General features: G+C 42.1%; 1 protein-coding gene across 2 annotated transcripts in view; it reads left to right on the plus strand.

Moving 5' to 3' along the window:
* The window catches only part of PPP4R4 (protein phosphatase 4 regulatory subunit 4), a 152,567-nt gene that overhangs the window by 91,596 nt on the left and 36,123 nt on the right, over positions 1-24,848 (plus strand). For both annotated transcript variants that reach the window (XM_089522456.1, XM_089522455.1), the window contains exons 8-15: positions 3,928-4,049; positions 4,194-4,316; positions 7,727-7,896; positions 10,657-10,776; positions 13,208-13,285; positions 15,345-15,428; positions 18,660-18,842; positions 22,311-22,416. In XM_089522456.1, the coding sequence (XP_089378582.1) occupies positions 3,928-4,049; positions 4,194-4,316; positions 7,727-7,896; positions 10,657-10,776; positions 13,208-13,285; positions 15,345-15,428; positions 18,660-18,842; positions 22,311-22,416 (986 nt within the window). The remainder of the gene's footprint in view (positions 1-3,927; positions 4,050-4,193; positions 4,317-7,726; positions 7,897-10,656; positions 10,777-13,207; positions 13,286-15,344; positions 15,429-18,659; positions 18,843-22,310; positions 22,417-24,848) is intronic.

Genomic DNA, 24,848 nt, shown 5'->3' on the forward strand with positions numbered 1-24,848 from the left:
TTACGGACTGAAATCACTGGCTATTACTGGAACGGACTGGACTCTTGACCACTCTTTGGAATCTCCCTTTTGGACTTGTTTATTCGGACTCTCTATTGGTGTTGACTTCGGACCGGTAACGACTACCCTCTCGTCTACCCGTGTTGCTCATGGCCTCCTTCAAGAGGTGCGCCAAGTGTGGGGTCAAAATACCCATCTCTGACAGGCACGACAAATGTGTCCTCTGCCTTGGCGAGGGCCATATTCCCAGGACTTGCAGACATTGCAAGCCATGACGACTCAGGCTTTAAAAAACCAGGACCAGAAGCTCAAGGTGTACCTGTATGAGAAGGTCTTTCAGCCCGCGGCTGCCTCCGCGGAGGACCCTGCTCAGCCCACTACTTCAGCTTCTACCACAGACAAGCCGGACAAGTCTTCCAAGAGGAGACATGCCTCTATTACATCAGACTCTTGGGTACTCGACATTGTCCGGCGGGGTTATGCCCTAGAGTTCTTTGAGCTCCTGACCACTGGAGCCTTTACTTCCGCCATCCCCTCGGACACCCTTCTTGACGAAGTGCACTCCTTGTTTGATAAGGGCGCTATCGAACCCGTAGACCCCTCTCGGGTCCGATACTGCTTCTTCTCCAGATACTTCACTGTCCCTAAGAAACCAGATGGACTTAGGCCAATTCTGGACTTAAGTGCTTTGAACTTTTTTATAGTGTACAGACGTTTTAGGATGGTAACTCTTGCTTCTATTCTGCCACTCTTGCAGAAGGACGCCTGGTTTGCCACACTGGACCTGAAGGGCGCGTACTTTCATATTGCCATACGAGAACAACACCGCAGGTTCCTCGCCTTCGCCATCGGCCCTGACATCTTCCAGTACAGAGTCCTTCCATTTGGTCTTTCGTCGGCACCGAGGGTCTTTACAAAGTGTATGGCACCCGTTGTCGCCTACTTCCGCCATAAGGGAGTCACAGTCTTCCCATACTTGGACGACTGGCTTTTCACCGCTTCATCCGAAGGAGTCCTTCGACAGCAGGTGCTGTTCGATCAGGAGCTCCTCAGCTCGTTGGGACTCCGCATCAACCTGGAGAAGTCAAATCTCACCCCATCCAGGAAGGTCGATTTCATTGGGACACTCTTGGACTCGGAGTCTTCCAGAGCTTACCTCCCCCAGACGCGGTTCCTTTCTCTCTGCTCAGCCATGCGGGCTTGCCTCAGCCGGAGACGTCTTCCGGCCCGTATCGTCCAAGTGGCTATGGGTCATCTAGCTTCCACAACCTTCGTCACCTTGTGGGCAAGACTTTGCCTCAGACCACTACAGTCTTGGTTCCTCTCGGTCTTTGATCCCGTGCAAGACCCTCCAAACAAGATGCTCACCATCCCGAGGAAGGTTCAGAAGTCTTTATGATGGTGGCTCCAGCCCGACAACATCTGTTCAGGCGTGCCTTTTGTTCCATCCCAACCGGACGTCACATTGACAACAGATGCCTCCCTACAAGGATGGGGAGCCCACGCGTTGAGCTGTGCCATCAAGGACAAGTGGACAGAGACAGAGTTCGCCTTGCACATCAATGCGCTCGAGATGCTGGCGGTGGAGAAGGCCCTCAGAGCCTTTCAAACTTTCCTCTCTGGCAAGGTCGTACGTCTCCTGACGGACAACACCACGACAATGTACTACCTCAACAAGCAAGGAGGTACCAGATCGAGGACTCTTCTATTCATCACCCTTCGTGTGTGGGACTGGTGTATAGAACACAGCATTCTGCTACAGTGCATTCATCTTCCTGGGGACCAAAACGACTTGGCCGACCAGCTCAGCAGGTCTCCCACAACATGTCACAAGTGGAGGCTGCACTCGAGCGTAGTAGCCTCCCTCTTTTGACGGTGGGGTTCGCCAACGATAGACTTGTTCGCCTCCCCCAACAATGCCCACGTTCCAAGATTCTGCTCTCGGGTTCAAGGAGCCGGTTCTCTGGGAGACGCCTTCCAATTCCAGTGGTCGCAAGGCCTGATCAACACATTTCCTCCCTTTCCGCTGATCACCAGGGTGCTAGCAAAAATGATGGTAGACCAGATGGATGCAATCATGGTCACCCCATGGTGGCCCAGACAGCCTTGGTTCGCTCCCCTTCTGCAGTGGGCCCAAGAGAACTATCTCCGGCTTGAGTTCCGTCCCGATCTCCTGTCCCTACACAACAGTTGGATACTCCTGATATGCAGTCTCTGCCATTGGTAGCATGGCGGATTCAGCATTGACGTCTTTGCCACCTGATGTCCGTGAAATCCTACGAGCAGCGCAGAAACCTTCCACTCAAAGGTCTTACCACTACAAGTGGGACAAGTTTTTGGCCTTTCTCAATGGCAAGGACGTGTTGCCATCTCAGGTATCCATCCGGACAATCCTGGAGTTCCTGATGTCCTTGGCTGATGCAGGTCTCTTGCTAAGCTCCATTAAATGCTATTTGGCAGCTATCTCTTCGCACTATGTGTTTGACAGTAAACCTTCTCTGTTTAGGGATCCACTTGTGAAGAGGTTTCTTAAGGGGTTTAATAATTTGCATCCTCCCTGCTCCAATACCGACCCCGGCCTGGAGCCTACACCTGGTCCTATCCTGGCTTGCACTCAAGCCCTTTGAACCTATGGCTACTGTGGATTTGAGGCTAGTGACTTGGAAGACAGCCTTTCTGGTGGCTATTACATCTGCTCGCCGGGCTGGGGAACTTTGTGCTCTGCGGGTGGATCAGCCATATCTTCGGTTTCATAAGGACAAGGTGGTCCTCCGGACCGTCATCTCTTTCCTGCCGAAGATGGTGTCGGCCTTTCACATGAACCAGGACATTGTTCTACCTACGCTTGCCCCGAACCCAACTTCTGAGGAGGAGCGTCGGATTCATGCTTTGGATGTTAGGTGGGCATTAGCCTTCTACTCGGACAGGACCTCGGGCTCAAGGTCTACTAATAGATTTTGTTTGCTGTTCGGAGGCCAAAAAAGGCCTGCCTGTCTCTCCTCAGAAGTTTTCAAAATGGATAATGAATGTCATTTACTTGTGTTATGAACTCTCAGGGATACCCTGTCCCGAATGGGTTCGGGCTCATGCAACTAGGGCGGTAGCAGCATCCTCTGCCTTCTTAATGGGGGTCCCTCTAGAGGATATTTGTAGGGCTGCAGTTTGGTCCCAACCTTTGACATTTGTTAGGCACTACAGGTTGGATGCCAGGGCTAGACAAGATGCAGCTTTTGGGAGGGCAGTGTTACTTTCTGGTTTATACTGATTGCGTTCTTATAATTGCACTGATTTCTTAACACAGAGATTTTTGCAAACACTGTTGCTTATACTCTGTTGATGTATGTGAATAAATTTGAGATTTCTTAAGACACTTCCTCCTCCATTGACTTAAGCTTGTTAGTCTAACCCATTTGTGTGATTCGCAGAGACCACGAAGAAGAAGGACAGGTTGCTCACCTGTAACTGTGTTTCTTCGAGTGGTCATCTGCGAATTCACACAAACCCACCCATCCATCCCCTCAGTGTCTCGCTCATTAACAACGCTTGCTGCCGCACCGCTTGCAGCTCATTCAGAACTGGAGAGGAGCGGGCCACCAGGGGCCTTATATACCGGATGGGCGGGGTTACCGCCAAAAAGTTGCAGAAAGATACATTGCATTCTGCCCAGAGATTCTAGAAAATTCTGAGCTTTGCTGCGCAGGCGCAGAATAACCCATTTGTGTGAATTTGCAGATGACCACTCGAAGAAACACAGTTACAGGTGAGCAACCTGTCCTTCTACCAGCCTGGTAATACTTTTTGTGGGATTTAAGGGGGAAATTCTCAAGCCCCCTGCCTCTCACATGTCTCTGGATGGCACAGTAGCTAACATGTCTTCCCATCTTTGTTGTTTTACTTTTGTTATTTTTATTCCTCTTGTCTTTGTAGGACGGAGCTAACAAAAAATGTAGTGCTTCCTGAGCTGGTAGAATTAGCAAGAGATGAAAGTAGTAGTGTACGTCTTGCAGCTTTTGAGACCTTAGTCAATCTTCTAGAAATGTTTGATGCAGGTAAGATTGGGTTGATTCTCCAGAATGTGGAGAAAATTACTTTGGCAGTTTCTCTAGCTGTCACAATGTACTAATGCTTATGTTTTGATTAAATATTGTAAATGGCTGCTCTGTTCACCTTTTTAACCTTTTCTCATTTTTTAGATGATAGAAGTCAAACTGTCCTTCCATTGGTGAAATCATTCTGTGAAAAATCCTTCAAAGCAGATGAATCTATTCTGGTTTCATTATCTTACCACTTAGGGAAGCTTTGTAATGGACTATATGGTAAGACTGAGAGGTCCTTAACATTTTTGTTTGCTTGTATAAAAAGAAAATGCTGGGTAATGTTTGGGTTATAGTTATTTTAAATACTGCATTCACAAGCATGCTGTCCTTTTAATGGCATAAATGGGGCTGAACAGCCAAGATGAGGCAGAAAATCTAGTTTAATTATATGATTTAATTCACTGTAATTTTCTACCAAGAGAAGAATGATATTATGTTTAGTGATCTATTTGAATCTATAATCCACATTTGTCTCAAAGATTAGAGTTGCATAACAGCAGGATTAGAAAAAGATATTTTAGATATCCTGTTCAGAGCCACTTATGGTGTCATGGTTTGAGTGTTGGATTAGGACTTTGGGAAAGCAGGGTTTGAATCCCTGTTCAGCCATGGAAACCCATTGGATGACCTTGGGTAAGTCACACTGTCTCAGCTTCAGATAATCTTTTTATAGTATGGATTGAACTTTTTTCAGTGAAATATATTTTGCCCTGGAAATTAATGTGTGGAATTGGTGTACATGTGTAGTCACTAATAGCTTGGTACACATAATGCAGAGGCACAGAAGTCATTGAGCATTGAGTATGAAGACGCAAAGCAGAGGCAGAAAGAACCAAATGCCATGGCAACAGTCCTGTGCCTCCACACATTTGCTTATATCCAAGTAGCACAAGATCATACCAAAGACTAAAGTGAGTTTCCAGCAGAGTACAAGCAAAGATGTTCCTTAACTGATATGAGGAGGTGCTTCTGGGAGTGATGATGGAAAACCCATTTCCTCTTATGCTAACATTTCCTGATTCCACATTACGTATACAAAGGTCATAAATATATGTGACTGTCCAGAATGTAGAGAAAATTCCTTCTTTCGATATGATGTTTAGATACAGGTTTGCTGATGCTTGTCCTGTGTATGCTTAAGATAACCATACAAATGCTTTTGCCAAAATGTTGTCTCCACACAGGATGAGGGTTCAGCCAGATCCTTTCAACTACATTCTTTCAAACAGTGTGGCCAGTGGTCATGTAATCTGGGGGATATTGTGTCTTGAAATTCTGGGAATGGATACTTGTCAATGTGCTACTTGTCATAACTAGTGCAGAGGTTAGCTTTAAGACAGAGGTAGGGAAAGGGCATTTCTGAGAGGCCTCCATTAATCCCCTCCCAAAAGGCTTTGGAAGTGTGTGTATTTGTTCTATGGGATGTGGGCAGCAAATCTGCCATTGTTTATTTTGCCCACTGGGGCCATTTAATGCTGTGGGGAGGGACTGTTTTCAACAGTGTGAATGACTTCTGTTTTACTTGCTGGAGTAAAAAGGCCTCATCTCGTCTTAAAAGAGCTCCCTTTCATGGCAAAATTGCCCTACTCTTCCTACAGGATTTATGGGATATTTTAGTCATTTTTTTTAAAAAAAAAATTGGGAAAGCACAGCTCTCTGAGGGCTGGAGAAGGGTGTATGAAGGTCTTGGACCATAGGTACTGTGTTTGCTCATGCCTGCTTTAAAGGTTAGAATCATAGAGTTGGAAGAGACTACAAGAATCAGCCAGTCCAACATCCTGCCATTCAGAAATACACAATCAATACACTCCCAACAATGTCTGCCTTTGATATCTGACTTCTAAGAAGCTCCCATTCATCATGAACTCCCATCTCTTTTAGTATTCCTGACCAAGTCTAAAATGGGTGTCTGACTATACTTGAATTTCCTGTTCCTCCATATAACAAATTCCAGGAGAACATAGTCACTCCCACAGTTTGAATCAAATTGTTCCTGCAATGCTGTTTCACTCTCAGAGCTGTAGTGGTGTAGGACACATCCACACTAATTAAAAAGAACAGAAATTCCCAGATTTTGTTCCTTTTATTTCTGATTTTATTTTGGAGATTTTGGAGATAAACATATTTTATTTATCCCTGAATATTTTCTTTCAGCTCCTGGTACAATCAGCTATCTTTAATACCAATTCCCTAGGTTGATTTATTTTAACCCAATATAAAATTGGAAAGAGCAGAAACAAAATCTGGGACTTTCCAATAAAAGTGGATGCACCCATTGTTGTTTTCTACTTCGGCAATACATCAGAAAAGCCCCAGAGCGGAAATTAATATATACTTCTTGCATTTTAAATCTCCAAAAACTGGAGCAGCCTTTATGATTACTATCTAAAATCACATGCAAAACTAATTATTTTTAGATTTTTGCGGAATTGTTAAAGTATGTTTACAGTGTGATATGGAGGTGTTGGAGAAGAGAAGTCTTATTGGATATGAGGAAGCTGTCCCTATGCCTCAATGTGCTTGTTTGAAAACACTGAAGTTCTGGACCATGCCAACCACTACCATGTCAGGATGCACAGGGAAGCCATTGAGATCCACAAACATCTGGATAATTTCAACCAGAAAGAAGAAACCCTTAAAGTGAACAAAATTGGCTGCCAGTCCTGAAGAATAGCAAAATAAGGATTCAGCAAATGCAATTGGGAAACCATTCAGAGTCAGGGGCTTTCCCAGCAGATAATTTATCACCAATTAGCAGACATTAATCCTCGTTTGCATTAGCCTCCCAGGCTGAGGCCAGCCATCAACACAGAACAATACACATGCAAATCACTCCTGCATTCCCAGGCTCACACAGTATATATACACCCAATTTTCCCAGGCAAAGCATTCTCTGAAGATGCCAGCCACAGATGCTGGCGAAACGTCAGAAAGAAACTCTGCTAGAACATGGCTACATAGCCTGAAAAACCCACAAAAAACTATGCGCTTGTTTGTCTTTGGCCTTTTAATTTGCAGATGCCCTGTTTAAAAATGTAGAGATAAGAATATTATCCCTGCAGATTAATACTTCGATTGCTTTATTGCTCCTTCACAGGGTTTTCCCAGAGGGGATAGTCACATAAGAATGAATGAGGGAATTAGTTAGAAAAATTTGTTTTGGGTGATGTCTCTTGCCCATGGTTCCGAACTGGTACCAACTGGATGCAGGTGCAGTCTTCTCTGGAACTCAGGATCAAAGCAAATTCTAACACAGACTTCAGCTTGCTGGAACAATGTCTAGTGAAACAGCTGCTTAATTTGACTTTACTGCACACAGAACATTCAAGATGATTCGGACAAGAATTCATTTTAAATTCAGGACAGAATTGAACTGTAATTTCTGGGGCTCAGGAATTCATTTCTTGTTCCAGACTGAATATATAAACCTCACAACAACTGTGTGAAATAGTTTTAGCAGGCAGAGTGACATAACCCAATATTGGTCAATGAGAAGAGTGATTTAAATCCAGATCAAAAGGACCCCAAGTCTTATACTATCAGCTACACTAACCCAGCTCTCTTGACAGGTTATTCTTGCACCAGTATATGAAAGTAAAATATTGAACAAGTATTTTATTTGTTTAAAGGGATTTTTACACCAGAGCAGCATTTGCGATTTTTGGAATTCTATAAGAAGCTTTGCACACTGGGATTAGAGCAGGAAAATGGGCACAATGACAACCAGGTACAGCTCCAAACCCTAGAACAGGAAAAGAAGTACATATCAGTGAGGAAGAACTGTGCTTACAATTTACCAGTGAGTGAACTGCTATTTTATTTAATTTTACATTTATAATTTGTGTAGAGTCTTGTAAAACTACTCCTGGCTTTTAAAGAGTTGGAACATCCCCCTCCCCTGAACATATTGTTTCATGAATGAGAAAGAGAACCATAAGATTATTTTATGATGGCAGTAGCAGGGAGTGGGCTTCGAAAGAGAACCCTGGGCTGCAACTTGCCTGTTCACATTGTGACCTTTATTGCACATCCCAGATGACCAGGCAAATGGTAAATTACATTTCTCCCTGCTATTTTGCAAGAACAAGTAGAAAGAGAGACTTCTTGAAACCAGATCACACCAGTTGTCAATCAAGGAAGCCACTACTACAGTGGCTCTTAGGAGCTCTTAGCACCACAGAATTGCTTCCATATGTTGTGATAGCAACTGTTGTATAGTTTTCAGTTGTACCACAAAACTAGACTACCTTGGTTAGGGTAACTGTATGATGGAAGAATTCCTTTACTAATACTTCTCCATAAACATATTGGTATGGCAAGATTGAATACCAAACAAGGGTCCCAAAGGACCACATCAAGGGTCCCAGCCAAATACCTCTGGAAAACTCATAGGCAGGTGATGTGGAAAATAACCTTCTCACATTGTTGCTACTATTCAACTTGTTTTTGGTGGCACACTGCCTCTTGGCACAGAGGTGTTAGATACATAGAATCGAAGAGTTGAAAGAGACCAGAAGGGCCATCCAGTCCAACCCGCTGCCATGCAGGAAAACACAATCAAAGCACTCTTGACAGATGGCCATCCAGCCTCTGTTTAAAAACCTCCAAAGAAGGAGACTCCACCACTCTCTGAGACAGCATACTCCACTGCTGAACAATCCTTACTGTTAGGAAGTTCTTCCTAATATTTAGGTGGAATCTCTTTTAGTGTAGTTTGAATCCATTTCTCCATGTTCTAATCTCTCGAGCAGCAGAAAACAAGCTTGTGCCATCCTCAATATGACATCCCTTCAAATATTTAAACATAGCTATCATGTCACCCATCCTGACCTATTCTTTATTAATTTGTCTAATCTTTTTCTAAAATCTTGAAGTAGTGCCTGTTGTGGATGAGCTCTTGTAAGTTAATTATTTATTGTGTATAATTTTTTTTGGCCATTCCTGAATGTACTGACAATCACTTTTATCAGATGAATGAGCTTTAGTATTTTGAGAGGGAGAAGGACTGTTTTCCATCCACCTTCTTTAACATACATGATTTCACTCAGTTAGCTTTCGCTAATCCACTGATTAATTTAGGCCCATTCCGCACGGGCATAAAGTACGTCCCCAGGACGTACTAGGGTTAGGAAAGGGCGTGCTTTACGCACGCCCCTAACCCTAGTACATCCTGGGGACGTACAAAATGGCAGCGCCTGTTCTACACGGGCACCCCCATCTTGACGTCGCGGATGCCTAGGGTCTGCACATCGCGCGGCGCTAATGATGTCGCAAGTGCGTCATTGGCGCCTCGCGGCGTCATTAGTGTGCCGCAACAAGAAGCGCCATTTTGGGCTTCTTTTTTGTGGCACGGAGGATCTGAGCAGTTTGCCCGCTGGGGCTCCTCCGCGCCTCAAATGACGGCGCCGGCAGACCGCCGATTTCAGGCGGTCTGTAACGCGCCTTAGTCTTAGCAGTTAAGTAGTAGGAGATTCAGAGCAGATAAATGGAAGTACTTCTTCATACTGAAAAGAGTCAAACTCTGAATTTCACTTCCAAAAGATGTAGATATGGTTCCCAATTTAGGGGCAAAACAGACCACTCAAAAAGGGTCGATTGGGGGTGCCGTGACAACCACGGACCAGTGCTGCTATTTTTTCCTGCTCCTTTTCAAGCCGGCTTTTCTGAGTTGTGGTGTCATCATGGCAGCTTCAGGCCATGTTTGGGGTATGCATCGTCTAAATGCCATGCCCCCACTTTTGGCCTTTCTGTTTCGAGACTTAGATGACTTTAACAGGGGATTGTACAAAGTCATGGAGGATGGGGCTATCAATGACTACTAGTCAGGATTATATATAGCCTCCAGTATCAAAGGCAATATACTTCATTTGTTGTGGAAAACAAGATCAAGGGTGCACTTTCATGCACATCCTGCTGGGTGGGTGTTCTAGATTGATTGGCCATTTTATGAACAGAATGTTGGATCAGATAGGCCTTTTGGCCTGATCCAGCTTGTTTCTTCCTATATTCTTCTTTTATAAATTTCTGTCTTAGGCGCTCTACAGACTGCCCAAAAGGGTGGTCTGCCAGCGACTGTGCTTGCTGCACGAGGGAACCACAGCAGACAAACCGCGCGGTTCCCCAGCGCAGCAAGAAGAACCTGCAAAAAGCGGGTTCTTCTTGAGGCGCCGTTGTGACTCGCAAGGTGCCAATGGCTCCCTTGTGGCGTCACAAGGGTGCCAAGACATGCGGACGCTAGGCGTCCATCACGTCAAAATGGCGGCACCCATCTGTATAGGGCATCGCTATTTTGACACCCTCGTTACGTGCGAGGAGCAAGGCGCGTCAGGAAGCACCGGCCCTCGCGCGTAATGACAGCGCCCAGTAGGGCTCGTCCGGAATGTGCCTACGAAATGTTCTTTTTCATATCCAGCTCAATGGCACTTGTTTTCATAAGATTTCTAAACAAAGGTTAGTAAGCCTTTTTAGAACTCTAGTTGCAGTGTTAAATATCCAGTTGAGTATTTAAAACCTGAATGTGTTACTCTTCACTAAATACTGCATCATTTTCTATTTGTAGGCCATGATGGTTTTTGTGGATCCAAAAAACTTCAATTTAGAATTGTATTCTACATTCTTCTGTCTTTGCCATGACCCTGAAGTACCAGTCAGACACACTATGGCTATTGGCTTCTATGAAGTAAGTTGAGGAATGACATGCACCACTGGACAAACATTTATTTCAGTTTATTATCACTGTGATTTTTTCCCCTCAGCTTTCTGGATTTTTCTCATGTAGCTAATGTGCTTGTGGCAAACATTATATGCACTGCACTATGAAAAGGTCTTCATAGATTAAAAAAAAAACAGTTGTGTTTCATATAAATGAAAAATTGTCTGCCAGGATTTTTTTTTTAAAAAATGCAGATCTTTGGTGCCTTCTCTTAAAATGGCTACTCTGGTATACCACCCATCCTTTATAATAACAATCTACATATTTGTTTTACACAAAGTATTTTAAATGGACTGCATTGTACAGATGACTACACATTCCTTTTGCCTGTTTGATAGTAATTATGGTATTTAAAGAAATTGTTTCATCAAGTAACATTTTATTATTGCTCTCACACCATAACCAGTCAACCATTTTACCTTTTAAGATTCTAACCCCCAATTTTAAATTCAGTTGCTACAAGACACGCACCAAGGATGCTTGGTGATATCTTATTCACAGGGTCTCCATGGGTTGGAGTTAACAAGAGGGCAATTAACAACAAATAAAAAATCATGTATGTGATATATATATCACATATAGTGTGTGTGTGTGTGTGTGTGTGTGTGTGTGTATACATACACATACAGAGAGAGAGAGAGAGAGAGAGAGAGAGTTAGTTAAATGCAGGACTAATAAAATGAAGCAAAATTTAACAATCAATAAAGTATTCTCTGAATCAGGTTAGTGCTGCACTAACAATATTGGATATTGGAACACCTTCATGTGCTGTATAAATAAAAGGAAAAACAATAACAAAATTGTTTTTCTTTGAGAATTATAAATAAATAATCTTCCTAGAACCTTGGTGGCGAACCTATGGAACACATAAGAGATGGCATACGAAGCCATTTTTTAGGGCATGTGAAGGGCGGAAAGAGGAGGAACGGGTGTGTTCCTGTTTCTTCTCTTCCTGGCTGTCCCAGGCTTTCAGCTGTCTCCAGAGAGGTAGCTGAAAGCCCAGGAGGGTGTTGGGGGAGGAGGAGGAACAGGCATGTGCCTGCTCCTCCTTCCCAGGCCTTCAGCTACCTCTGGAGAGGTAGCTGAAGGCCTGGGAGGTTGCGGGGGGAAGAAGTCCTGCCCCTGAAGTCCCGTCCCCCCCAGAAGTCCTGCCCCCAGCACCAGGTAACACCCAGTGCCAGAAAGCATTTTAGTTTGGGCACTTGGTCCCTAAAAAGTTTGCCATCACTATCCTAGAACATTAGTCTAAGGCTGGAGCATGTGTCACAAAGCTGTGATTACACCTTTAAGGTGCATATTTATCCTAAGGGATGAGCTGTAGCTCAGTGCCAAAATGCATGTTTTATATACAGAAGATCCAAAGTTCAGTCTTTACCATCTCCAGTAAAACTGTCATATTACAGGTAATGAGAACCCCATTAGTAAAGATCCTGATAGGTTGATGCCACTCTGACTAGACATTACTGGGCTAGATGGACCAATGTTCGAATTCAGTATGAGACAGCTTTCTACCTCCTGTAGTAGCAGATTTGCTCACTAGATGTAGATTTTAAATGTTAGAGTGTTTAAAAAATAACACATTTAGTATCTCTACTATGGGATTTCAACATGCTCTAGGCTGTTCCCCCATGCTAGTTAATATAAAAAAATGAAACTGCTGGGAGAGATTTGAAGAGGTGTGTATTCTGGGGATGTATCATCATCTTTCCTGCTCTCCTGGCATAGGTTATTCATCATGGTGGCCAAGGTAATTCCAATTCCAAACTTAAGCATGAATTCCTAGTGTAGGCCTGAGATAAATATTGGTTACCAACATCACCTTATAGATCTAGGATTGAGCAGCCACCACCAAGTTCAGTACTTTGACCCAAAAAGGAAGATGTGTGATTATTCAAGGTCTCTTTTCAAGGCTGTCATGGCCATTTCCTGTCTTAGCAAAACTTTAGTTACCTCCCACACCTTGCTGATCAGTATTAGAAATGGTTCTTACTGTGGAAATCTCAAACAACAGAATCATACATAATATATCTGGCCATCAGATATATGTATTAACCTGGAAGAAATTACACATCAGAGGAATATTAAACTGTCTGAAAGATTTTTTAGAGAATATTTGCAGTATTAAAAAACTAGCAAACTGCCATCTCAGTACTCAAGAGCACAATTCCAAGATGCAGAACTTATGAAGTATGCTTTTTTGATGCTTCTAGTAACATGATGCTGTATTAAAAGCTATGAGGAAACATCATGTCCTCTGTGGCCTTGAAGAATGCTTGTTGGTATTAGAGAGCTGGTGTACACATTTGTTTCCTGATGGGCATTCAGGCTTTGTTGAAAAATAAACATGACCACATTAAAAGGACTAATGACCATGTTTTGTTGTTGCTTTATTTTTCAGGTTGCTAAGCTTTTAAATACCGATGTGTATTTAATACATAAAGAACTGGTAGCCCTATTACAAGATGAGTCACTAGAGGTAATAACATATTTGTTGATTACGTTAAGATCACTTACAATTATCCTAAATGACTCTATAGGAAGACATAGTAAGAAATGCTTGATGAGATGAATCATTTCTGTTTGTTTTATTGTGCAGTCATAATGGTAGGTGTTCAGTATAATTTATCTTTAAGTGATGATTGAAATCTTTTACTTAAGCACAACCCCAAGAGAGGCTGAAAATGTGCTGCTAAGTGTACTAGCATATATTAGACAAAAAATGGCTAGAAGAGCCCCACTCATAAAGTAGTGTCTAGCAGTGGCATAGCAGTTAAGACGCCAGGTCTGATAACTGCAAGATCAGCAGTTCAGGACCCAAGCACTGCATGGCAAAGCGAGCTCCCATCACTAGTCCCAGCTTCTGCCCACCTAGCAGTTCGAAAACGTATATTATTATTATTATTATTATTATTATTATTATCCTTTATTTATAAAGCGCTGTAAATTTATATAAGTGCAATTAGATAAATAGATACCCCTTCAGTGGGAAAGTGACAGTGTTCCATACACTTTGGCATTTAATCATGCTGACCACATGACCACGGAGTCATCTTTGACAATGCTGGCTCCCTCAGCTTAATAATGGAGATGAGCACTGCCCCCTACAGTTGGCCATGTCTTGGTAATCACATCAAAAGGGAAATCTTTACCTTTTTAGTGGCCTGATATCAAACTAGTTGGGTTGATCTTGGTTCAATGTCCATCAGTCCATCAGGCTTTATTGATGACCCGGGAATTGATACAAATTAAGAAAAGATTGCAAATGATTTTACAGCAGGCTACAATACCAAGATGAAACTAACTATTCGACAGTGGAACACATTCCCTCGTAGTGGAGTCTCCCTCCTTGGATGTCTTTAAGCAGAGGCTTGATGGCCATCTGTCGGGGATGCTTTTACTGAGAGTTCCTGCATGGCAGGGGGTTGGACTGGATGGCCCTTGTGGTCTCTTCCAACTCTATGATTCTATGAATCTATGATTTTATTTGGAGTGCTGTAGTCAGTTTTGTCACAAAACATGATGGTAAATCAAAAGCTCTGGTCTGACATTGTAGGAAGAAAGTTATGCAAGGAATGATCTGAGCATGTTTAGAAAAGTTTATTATGAGGACATGCTGATGGTTTCTCAGTATTCATGTAACCGAAAAAAGAGAAATCATTTAAGTATAAAGGTGGAGTAGTATTACTCTTAGTTCTTTTCTGCTGAATGTTTCACAAATATGGTTTAAAATAAGATAATGAAGACTGGGATAATGAATAGACCCAGAGTATTATAGTGGTCTGAGCATTGGATTATGACTCTGGACACCAGAGTTTGAATCCCCTCTCAGCCATAGAGTCACACACTCTTTGCTCAAGAGGAAAGTAAAGGCAAACTCCTTCTGAGCAAATCTTGCCAAGAAAAAAATCATTATAGGTTTGCCTTAGGGTCACTATAAGTCAGAAATGACGTGAAGGGACACAACAGCAACAGTGAAGATTTATGTTGAATGTTACCCCCCCCCCCCCCCAAACACAAAACCATGTACCTATGAGTGCAGTCACTGAATGGAATAAGTCCTTTGGAATGGTTATTTTAGGAATGATTTCCCCTAAGATTGGAATTGGTGATGAGACATTCTGCAAAAAGGTTTGATGAGGCAGTTTGCTACTTGGAACTGCTGGCTTTTACTGCAGGGCAAGTTAAGACAGAGTTAAGGCAATTTCTGCTTTTACTCATAAGAACTAGGAGGCAAGCAGTGCCTCAGCACCTGTCAAAGAAACAACAATGCTAACAGAAAAATGCATGCATATTCAGGTAATGGTGGGAATCTCTTGCCCACTGCTTGATGGCAGTGACTGGTAGTTCTGACTCTTGATCTGCTTGACTTGCCATCACTAATTCTGTCTTTCAGCAAGATTTAGATCACCATACCTTCCTAATTCTTTAATTCTGTAACCAGAAGTAAGTAACAGGGATCAATAATGTTACATATTTGTCACACAAGGATGCAATGGATATTGGAAATGTGAGTGATACTTCTTTTCTTTAACTAGGTGTTAGATGCATTAATAGGTCACCTTCCCGAAATCCTTGAATTGTTGTCCACCGGAGGGGAAGGTGGAGGATCAGACAGTAAGGTAAATTGCCTAAATTGAAAAGATGCATGTTTGCTACTTTCAACCCAAATGGAGAGGCATTTGAGACATTCAATGGGAAAACAGAAGTGGGGTTGTGAGGAATGTGAAACTGTAATTTCTGCCCATATACACTTTCACCCCTAAATGTGATATAGTGAATTTTTTAAATTGTGTGTGTGTGTCTGTGTATACTTGTCCCTCCCAATTCACAGACTTGAGGTATGCGATTTTGGTCCTTTGCAGATGGCAAACAGGGAGGGACAGAATGGGTGGTGCGCCTGCTGTCCGTGTGGGAACGCACACCCGTTATAACCAATGGGGCTTGTCTATCTGCAAAATTTCCGATTCATGGGGGGGGGGGGGGCAGAGTCATCTTTGACAGAATCAGGGGAAAATAAAGGATGGAATAGACATCTATGCTTCTTGTTCTAACCTGAATAATGATGGTGGTTCATCTGCAGTGCCTTCATGTCTGAAAGATACTTGCTGGATGTGGTAATGGTAAACTATTAACTATCGTTATGCCATCCAGGAAGAAATACAGATATCACTTGTCTGAGCAAGACCTGGGTGAATAAGGAGGAGGGTGTGCATCTTTCTAGGTTTGTTTATTAGGGACACAATCAATTATAGTTCGAAGGGGAGGGCATCCTTAGTCTATCAATATGCTGACTCTTTGCTTAGGTTTTGCCAATTTTAGGTACCTTTAACTGCTAATGGGAACCAAGAGAGGACTGAGATTCTGTTAGTGTTGTGTTCAGTCTAGTCTCATTGCACAAGTTAAGGGAGTCTTGAGGTCATGTTGAGAAACCCAAGCCTGAAGATACTCAGAGTTCTGCATCTGCACCACTGACAACTTGTCTAGAATGGTGAATTTGAAGGCTTTCATAGCCAGCATCCATAGTTTTCTGTGGGTTTTTCAGGCTGTGTGGCCACTTTCTGGAAAAATGTATTCCTGATGTTTCACCTGCAACTGTGGCTGGCATCTTCAGAGGGTGGTGGTATGGAAGTGTGAGGAGTATATACACCTGGTCAGTTTCAACAGAAAAGAAGAAATGCTGAAAGTAAACAAGGTTTGGCTACCAGTCTTGAAAAACACCAAAATCAAGACTCAAGACAAGCAAATGAATACTACCCAGGCTCAAGAGGTTTCCCCGCAGATAATGGATTACCAATTAAATACACAACCCCTCTTCGCATATCCCCCACACAACACACCTCCAGTCTGCGCTATTCATCACAGTGCCACACACAAACTCCACCATTAATATATAAAATCACTTCCTTCCAAACAAAGATCCCACAGGTATATATACTCCTCACACTTCCATACCACCACCCTCTGAAGATGCCAGCCATAGGCAATAAATTCTTCCAGAATGTGGCCACACAACCCAAAAAACCCAAAGAAAACTATATCTAGAATGACTTTGAATTTCATTGCTGTTTTAAGGACTATGACCTTTCCTTATATACTTGTCTATAAGTCTAAAAAATTCTGCCCAAAAATTGACCCCAAAATCCCAGATCGACTTAGTTACAGGTCAGTATGATAATGTGATAGCAGTTTTTTCAGATTTCCCCATGCTGTGGAAGACAGTTTCTTTTTCTCTTGCACCAAACAGAAAGAGTCCTGAGAGATTAATTGTTTTTAAATAAACAGAGACCCTCTCCCACCAGCAATGGCTGGCTGAAACCAATGTTGAAACAAGAGCCTCAATTAGAGTCTCTCTTGCTGTACACACATACACACACTGAAGGAGCCTCCAAGTTTTACCCTCGACTTCTCCATGGGTCATGGCAAAAGCCATAATTTTGGCCCCCAAACCTGCCTTCAACTTTTACATAAGGTCGACTTATAGTTGAGTATATACGGTATCTCAAATAATAATTCGTATTGCCCATTGCGCCACTCACTCTCTACATCTGGTGATCTAGGTAGAATTGAAATAAGTATGGAAGTCAGCAGTGACTTCATTGTAGTGGGCATATCATTATCTGGTAAAATTGGTGCTTTGGACTAACTAGTTTTCCCATGAGCAGAGGGCTCTGTGACTCCTTTCCACAGGCTGATGCATCCAAAGGGCTTTCTAAAGGGAGGGCTTTTGCTGCTGTCATAGCTGTCAGTTCTGTTGATGTCCTGATCTCTGTCTGAAATGGCTTGGGCCATAGTTAGGATTTTTCCTTAATGTCTTTAACCATATCAGTTTCTTGGTATTCTGGGGAGATGATGGGAATAAAATATTTAGGTTGATGGTTAGACTATAAAATATTAAAGACTCTTTTTGAATCTGACTGTACAGCGACAAGTACCCAATTTAGGGCTTAGTTTGATGAAGATTGAAATGAAGGAATCTGACTTCTTCAGCACCATCACAGCCTCACAATGTCAGCTGATAGAGCTGTATTGAATGGTGGAAAGTCTTATTTGCCCAGGGAATCAGATGACGGGACCATCAAAAGCCTTCTGTGAGCAGTTTGGTTTGCAATTGGCAGATAATACTGCACATTTTTCACAGAGCACTATAGCTTGTGCTGTCAGAGATGGATGCAGTTTGCTCACCATTTCTAGTCATCTTTTAAGGGAAACACATTTCAGTTTGTACAATGTAAGGACGTCGATAAGCTGCTTTGGATGTTTGAGGCCTACCCCATGTCTTCTGAACTTCATGGTTATTATGCCAGAATGAGTTTGAAAATGTAATATCAATGACCACATAAGAACTCCCTCCTGCTTTATTTTTTGGGGGAGAAGGTGCTGGTGAAGGTGGACTTTCAGTTGGCTATTTAGATCTCTTTCAAACTGGTTTGGGGATTGAAATAGTCTCAATGATGTATGCCAGAGAGTGGTTGGTAGGAATGCAACTCTATGAGTTCTACTAGATCTCGTAATGCTTTTGATATCATGAATGATGCTGATGCCTCATGGCCCTATAGTCCAGACCTTCAAACTTATTATTCCAGACTGTCTTTCTCTAATCAGTGTTTTTTATGCTGATAGTTTGCTGAGACTCTTAAATCATTTTACTTTATATTCTGGAAGCATTCATGGTACAGCTCATGGCTCTAAGCTTCTGTTTTATAATTTTTGTATCATGGTGATTAATAAATCTTACTGTATTTTGTTTTAGCTGTGTATACCACTTTGTGAGGGCTGTACCCTAGAAGGTAATCTTAAAATACCTTTCTTAACTAATATATAATTAGTATTTCTTTCTCTTTTTTCTTCAGTTGTTAAATTTTCCAGAGTTGATTCCAGCACTAACAAGAGCAGAACAGAGGGCAGCAACCTCTTTAAAATGGAGGACTCATGAGAAGTTACTACAAAAATATGCCTGCTTGCCTCATGTCATCTCAAGTGATCAAATTTATTATCGCTTTTTGCACAGAATGCTGACAATCATTATGACAAATGTGAGTTCCTTGTGACACCCCCCCCCCCCCCGTTTTTTATTTATTTCTTAGGTACCATGAGTTGTTGTGCAATCTCTGCCTTCTTCTGTATTTGATTATTGCTAGACTACTCACCACTGAAATAGCAAGCCTATGTCTGGGCTGACTGTTTTCATCTGCAAAATTCTTATGATTTGATGATCTTCTGTACCAGGTAAAAGCAAATCCCCACACAGAGGATTCTGGCTTCTACTGATCCTCCTCTTGATTTATGCCCCACAATTTCCCCAAAACTAGTACTCAGCTAGTACTAGTCAGTAGTTTTCTTGGAACGAGCAATATTTGTGTACAGGAACTTTAAAGTATGTGTGCTGTTATCTGTGATTCAAAGTGTTACTGCTCAAAGGTTTTATTATTTCAGTTACTTGTATCTGAACTGGTATTGGAACCAGTGGACAAAGGCCAATTATTATTATTATTATTATTATTATTATTATTATTATTAACCTTTATTTATATAACGCTGTAAATTTACCATTAAATTATGTTTAATGGTTCTTGGTTAGTATAATGGTTGTTACCAAGTTATGATGGGATCCAAGTTAAATTAGGCCAAGATCCTATAATGTAAAAATTATTTCTGCAGTCATCCATTATGCAAGTAGTTTGCACTCTTTCTACATATGGTTTTCCAAGCCACTCCTGCCATAATTCTTTGACTCTGATGATTGCTTGAAGCCAGACATTCCAGACATATGTGGTATGGCCAGATGCTGTCTCCTCTTCTTTCTTCTTTTTTTCCAAGCTACTTGTTCTTTTTTTTAAAAAAATCTCTTTTCCAGCTGTCTTCTCTTCCTCCTTCCAGATAACTACACTGTTGGTGGTATACAATCTTGACCATAGCCCACTTCTTCAGGGGTGTCTATTTTGTTTCAGTCCTGGTAACAGTTAAAAGATAAGGGAGTGCACATTGAAATGTAATGTAGGCAAGATAGCTGTACTGTGGTTTGAGATTTTGGGGTTAGCTATTTCAAGCAGTGGTATAGAACTGAGCTTGGATAGGGTTGTTTTCTTCTTCATTAATCAAGTCTGCAGTCTGCTTGCTTCTGTATGGTAGTAGTAGCCAAGCATGCTTTTTTAAAAAAATTAGATTTGTTCACCAGCCTTGGCCCTATCTAGAACAGCCAGGTCTACGCTTAAGTTATCCACACACTTGTCATCCAAGCTAAATCACTGTAATACTGATGTGAGGTTATATCTAAAAACAATTTAGAATCTTCCATGAGTGCTAAAGGCAATTACCACTGATGTGAAGATACTGTTACAATTTTATGTAAATTTCAGTATATATACTTTGGAGCTCAATAATAACTGGTGCTATTAAGGGAGTGACCAGGTAGGCCCAGCTCCATCAGGGCTAGCCTGAAGGAAGAGACTCCTCCCTCCATAACTGCCATCTTTTGGCCTGCGAGGGAGTTGACCAGGCAGGCCCAGCTCCATCAGGGCTAGCCTGAAGGAAGAGACTCCTCCCTCCATAACTGTCATCCTCTGGCCTGCAAGGGAATGACAAGGCAGGCCCAGCTCCAACAGGGCTAGCCTGAAGAAAGAGACTCCTCCCTCCATAACTGCCATCTTCTGGCCTGTGAGGGAGTGACCAGGCAGGCCCAGCTCCATCAGGGCTAGCCTGAAGGAGAAGAGCCCTCCCTCCAGGCCATCTGCCTTGGTCCAGGCCTCAGAGGAAGAGTAGAACCACTAGACTTCATCCCCTTTCCCACCACCATTCCCTTCTCCTTTTGTGTCATGTCTTTTAGATTGTAAGCCTGAGGGCAGGGAATCATCCAATTAAAAATAATAATTGTAAGCCGCTCTGATAGCCATTAGGGCTGAAGGATGGGGTATAAATATCATAAATAATAATAAATAATAATTAAATTCTCTATGGGATTGTTCAGACTGGCACTTTGGGCCGGCTTGGGGGGAGAGTCGGGGCGTAGCGTCTCCATGACGCACACCCCAGCTCTATCCTCAGGGTGATGTGATGCTACATGCCGTACTGTGTGGCATCACGACATTCCTCCGGCACTGCGTACACACAACATAGCCCCAAAGGAGCACTACCAAGCTGTGGCAATGCGGCTATTGCGCTATTTGCAGGGCACAAAAAAGAGCTGCTTTTTGCAGCTCCTTTTTGTGCCCTGAAAAGGCCAGATTGGGGCCACGGCATGCGGTTGCTGCGGCCCCGATCTGGCTGAAACAGGAGCTGTCTGTACAGCCCCTAAATCAGTTTTCTTGATCTTTTTGTGGGTCATGGACCTCTTTGAAAATATGATGAAAGAACTTTTTCCCCCCTCTCTAGAAAAATATAGAACTCTCCGTAGAAACCAAAATGACTAAATACACACAGAATTTTACACATAATCTGTTTTATTTCATTGGAAATTCATTTCTTTCACATAGGCAATCTGGAATGAAGAAATTAAAATAAATACTTGAAAGATTAAATTTTGTTATTAACAACCCTGCTGAGGTCTGCAAACTCAGGGTGTGCCATCTTTGATTGCATCTTTCCACATGTAATGCAACAGGCCTCATTTCCCACTGTCTTCTACCTTATGAAGCATTATTGTCTTTTCTCATGTTTCTTATTAGACCTAAATCTATTCTATCATTGAAATAGTATATAATAAGTTTTGAAAAATAAAAGTTTAGAAGAACTTCAGTTCTTTCGAGAAATGTGAAAGATACTGTAAGTTCTAATAATGTCTTGAAACACACACACACCTATGTTTTAAGCTTCTGAAATATTAACAACTCTATTCTCAATCTGCTCATTTAAAATTGAGACATGTGTGAGTTTAATGTCCATGATGGATAGGTTTAGGATCATGACATCAAAGGCATATGTTTTATTGTGTTAATTTCTGCAGAGAATGAAAATTGGAAACACAGGGTTTGCATTACTGCACAGTTTGCCTCTTTCACTTCAGCGAGTGGGGAAGATCAGCCTTTGCTCATAAATTCCACTGCTTTTATCTCTCCACTTCCTGACTGATTCATTAATGTGCAAAATTAAAACTCCCACCAACCTAACCCCCCCCCCCCCGATTCTCTTTCCATAGGAAAAATGTCATATTTTGAGAACTTAAGCATATGTCTTATGAGTAAAATAAGAGAAATGAAGCAAATTGTAGAAAGAAATAGATAAGCTGTGAGTGACTTTGAGAATTTACCTGCTGTCCCATGCTTGTGCTTCACATTTTAAAGATTATTCTTCTGATTTACTTGTGAAGTGAGAGTCAGTGGGACAGATTCCATACAAAGTCATATTTTAATCTTTCTGAAACTGGGCTATCAATGCTGTGCTCACTGTCTTTTTCTACACTATCAGCTAATATCTGCAATTCATTTTTTCCATTTAACAACATGTAACATTGAATACCTGTAGACGGTGTTATAAAATTAAATTTATTCTTTTCCTTTTCCATGAAGAATGTCTTACCCGTCCAAAAAGCAGCTGCTCGAACTCTGTGTGTCTACTTACGTTATAATCGCAAGCAAGAACAAAGACATGAAGTTATCCAGAAACTGATTGAACGTGAGTCCTGATTTTCTTTGTGTCCTAATGACAACAATGGAATTTTAACGAAATAGAGGGGAATTGTAGGGTACCAGGCTTTTCATGCTAGCAAAGCACTGTGTAGCTATACCATCTACTTTGAAGTAGTAATCTGTATAGCTGAACAAGCAGAAGATATTTACGGAACCAAATGTGCACTAGTGAGGGAGAAAATATTACACTGCCCCAATCCTATAGAATTATCAGCAAAGTGACTGCTATGTAGGAAATTTACAATAGATCTATCCAGCACTGAGATGCAGTATTTTAGGCAAAAATTCTCTGTTACATAATTATGGTAGCTTTCAAGAACTGTTTTTGTTGTTGTTGTTGTTGTTAATTGCTCTCGAGTTGAACTTGACTCATGGCAACCCTGTGTGTGAGACATCTCACACATATCTCCCAAATCCCATATCCCCCACTGCTCTGCTCAGATCGTGACTTCCCTGATTGAGGGGCTCAACTGATTGCCTCAAAAGGGTGGGTTGGAGCCGCCCGTTTTTGCTCCTGAGGGACTCCACAGCAGCCAAACCATGCAGCATCCCTCCACACCAAAAAGAACCCAGAAAAAACGGGTGCTTTTAGGTGTGCATGGCTGACGCAACGAAGAAAGCTGATAGCAAGAAAATCAACTCACTTGAAACGTGGTGCTGGAGAAGAGTTCTGCAGATACTGTGGATTGATAAAAAGACAAATAAATGGGTCCTAGAGCAAATCACGGCTGAACTCTCCCTAGAAACCAAAATGACTAAATTGAGACTGTCCTACTTTGGACATACCATAAGACATGACTCACTAGAAAAGACCATTATGCTTGGTAAGATAGAAGTCAGTAGGAAAAGTGGTGGATAGACTCAGTCATATAAATCACAGCCCTGAGTTTGCAATGACAGGGTGACTTGGAGGTCTCCCATTCATAGAGTTGCTGTAAGTCAATGTTGACTTTATGGCAAACAGCAACAAGCTCTTCAGAGTCATGGCATGTGCACTTGGGGTCTAAAGTGGTCCTGTAATGTTGTATCACTGTCTTTCACAAAAACAAAAAAAATAGTTTATTCTCATACATGTAAGTATGTCACCTGCATACTTACCTCAGTATCTGCAGACTTGTCATCCACAGATTTGAGCACCTGCGATGGCAAGCTCTTGTTGTCCCCAATGGTGGCATGTGCACACAGCTGCGCTGCCATTGGAAACAAATGCACTGAAGTCCTCCCTCCCATCCTCCTTCCCTCCCCTCCCCTCCCAGGCTTGCCTTCAGGGGTGGTTTGGAAGTGGCTTGGGTCAGCTGGTGGCTTGGGTCTCAGAGCCTGGAGATTTCATAATAAGTATTGGGCCGGGGGGAGACCCAAGCTCCAGCTCTCTCTGGCCAACGGGGTTCCAGCCTCTGCCTCCAAACTGTCCCAAAGCCAAGTTGAGGACAGAAGCCTTGGAGGGGGAGAGAGGAAGGAAGATAGGCAAAGGTATAGTTTTGCAGCCCCTGTCATCTAATATTAAATTGTAAATATTTCTCGTTCCTGTAATCTAATAGTGAACAATGTATAGTTTCATACTGAAATTATTGAAAAAGAATTAGTCTTTTCAGCTCCTGCCACCTAGAACTCTAACAGTCGAAATACATATGAGCAACATGCATTAGATTAGACCAGTCCCTGAGCACAGCACCTTCATGGACTTGTCATCTGGCAGTAAACAGAAATGGTCAAATTATATCTTTGTTCTTTAAGCCATCTAATACATGAGCTAAAAAAATGCATACATCTTGGTGGCTCCTCTTGTTTGTTAGTAAAACCATCCAAAAATTTATAAATAGCTCTGTCGTCCAATAGTCAAACCATTGGTGCCCTTTCATAACTCCTGGCAACTAAGAGTTAACTTTTTAAAATACGTAGCCACTATGGATTCTTTTTTCTTTGACAATCATTTTACCTCTTAGTTATGCCTGCTTCTCAGTCTTCCTTCTCAAGCTTACACAATTCTCTCTCTCAGTTTAACAGCTGAAGTAGAATTGCTTTATCTGTACTATTGCTGTTGTGCTTATTTTCTTACTTTGTGTTGCCATCTTCATTGTGTACAATTTGTTGGGTGCATTCTTTCCCTGTATAAGTACAGAGGGAAAACAGTTTGATTTGTCCTGCTTCCTTTCCAGTCACCAATATAATACACAGTACACTCTGTACCAAACAGTACACTCAGACTAAGTATGGCACTACCATAAGACTAGACAAAGCTGAATGCGGGAAGAATAGCTGTACAGCATTGGCTACAACATTTAAGCATCCACTGTGGAGTTCTGGAAGCAAAGATCTGCCTTGTATGTTCTGGCCCAATCAGGGTAGAAGAATGCTACAGCTGAACATCCTTCTTCTCCCCTGAAAGGATATAGTTCTAAACAGAGTAATAGTGATGTG

Source organism: Sceloporus occidentalis, unplaced genomic scaffold, assembly GCF_023333645.1.
Source record: "Sceloporus occidentalis isolate IW3139 unplaced genomic scaffold, rSceOcc1.0.p SCAF_4, whole genome shotgun sequence".
Lineage (NCBI taxonomy): Eukaryota > Metazoa > Chordata > Lepidosauria > Squamata > Phrynosomatidae > Sceloporus > Sceloporus occidentalis.